Below are 1,419 nucleotides of genomic sequence, written 5' to 3' on the forward strand. Positions count from 1 at the left end.
TCCGGACGGATGCCTGGCCAGAGCTTACAATTCTTGGCCTAGTTAGAAACTCTGACAACAGACTTTTCTTTATTTTGCGGCATCTCAAGGGAAGTTTCTGTTCTCCCCCTTTTCATTGATCATCGGCGATTTAAGATGCGGCGAGACATCCATTTGATGAGAAAAGGATCAGCAGTCAGCTTTGCGCAGCCTCAAATGGTATGGCCGCCGCCGGAGGTTTCCAGATATTACAAGCAAGTAAGCAGTCTGTTGTGTCGCGGATGCCGCACTGTATCACGATGACCCGAACCGAGGAGCGCATCTTCCACCCCACCAGAAAGGTAGCCAAGCGACGCGAGCCAGGAAACCTGCATGCACAGTGAGTATGCCAAATATCGGATGGGGGGGGGGGGGCACACCATCACATCGGATGTGCCTAGTACAAGGAAAAAATGAGCAAGGGGGAAAAAAAAAAAAAAAAAAAAAAAAAAAAAAAAAACTTGGCATCCAACGCAGACCTGGTTTGATTTATCTTCAGAGTGACACTCCACTGCGGTGGGTTCGTGAGCCTGGCTGTCAGTTTGAACCATGTAAAGAAAAAAAAAGTAGATGAATAAGAAAGAATTGAGGCAGACAAGCTGGCAAAGCAAAAGCAACACTTCGAAGCGGGGCCGATTGTCCCTCCACTTCATGCTGCCGGGTGTCAGCCCTGGCCGACCGCCGATGACATCCGGGAGCTTCGGGAATGACCCCTCACATATCAAGAGCATCCATTGGACTAAAGCGTCTGGTTCAATGATGGCATTGGTCGCGTGTGCTGCGGAGATCAGGAAGACCCCGACGTGGTTGAGACTGTTTGGTCGTGAGATCAGCAGGCGGATGTGCTGGAAGCAAGCAAATGCGCAACGTAAACGCTGCAGCCATGTCTCGGGCGCTCGCTCGATGTCATAAAGATCGTGGTATGATGCTCGAGCTAAGAGCGGGCGCCACGAAGCCACCGAACCATGGCGTAACAGAGTCTCAGCCGGTGACACCGCCTCGTGGGGGTCAGTGGCGGACAATCTGCGGTCGGTTGGGCTGCTCGACGCCAAGCGCAGCCGCCTCCATGGACAATGTCCCTGATCGCAAGATGTAAGTAAGACGCAGATGATTCATTCCCCAGAAGCCACCATGATCTTTACCTATTGCCATAATGACAGCGACCCTTCCACGTGAGCATCAACTTCCGGATGGGATGAGGCAGGCTGCGACCAGAGGTGTGCTGCCGAACAAAGAACACCACCATGTGACTCAAGGCGGGTTTTGCTCCGTGCCACTGGTTTCCGTTCGATGGTCGGGCATTTATCTGTTGGCTCGCCGCCACGCGCCACAACGACACAGGCCGACTTGAGGATAGACCAAGCTGGGCATCTGCAAGCGGTCTATCGAAAGGAAAGGGGT

The 1,419-nt window shown here is 52.9% G+C and overlaps 1 protein-coding gene across 1 annotated transcript; it reads left to right on the forward strand.

Moving 5' to 3' along the window:
* Positions 1-901: 901 nt before the first annotated feature.
* Positions 902-1,194, forward strand: VDAG_07121 (uncharacterized protein; the record flags this gene model as incomplete). The annotated part of the gene is made up of 2 exons (XM_009656026.1): positions 902-1,110; positions 1,179-1,194. The coding sequence occupies 2 exons, from the start codon at positions 902-904 to the stop codon at positions 1,192-1,194; spliced, it is 225 nt and encodes a 74-aa protein (XP_009654321.1).
* Positions 1,195-1,419: the final 225 nt, after the last annotated feature.

Source organism: Verticillium dahliae, genomic scaffold, assembly GCF_000150675.1.
Source record: "Verticillium dahliae VdLs.17 supercont1.15 genomic scaffold, whole genome shotgun sequence".
Classification (NCBI taxonomy): Eukaryota; Fungi; Ascomycota; class Sordariomycetes; order Glomerellales; family Plectosphaerellaceae; genus Verticillium; species Verticillium dahliae.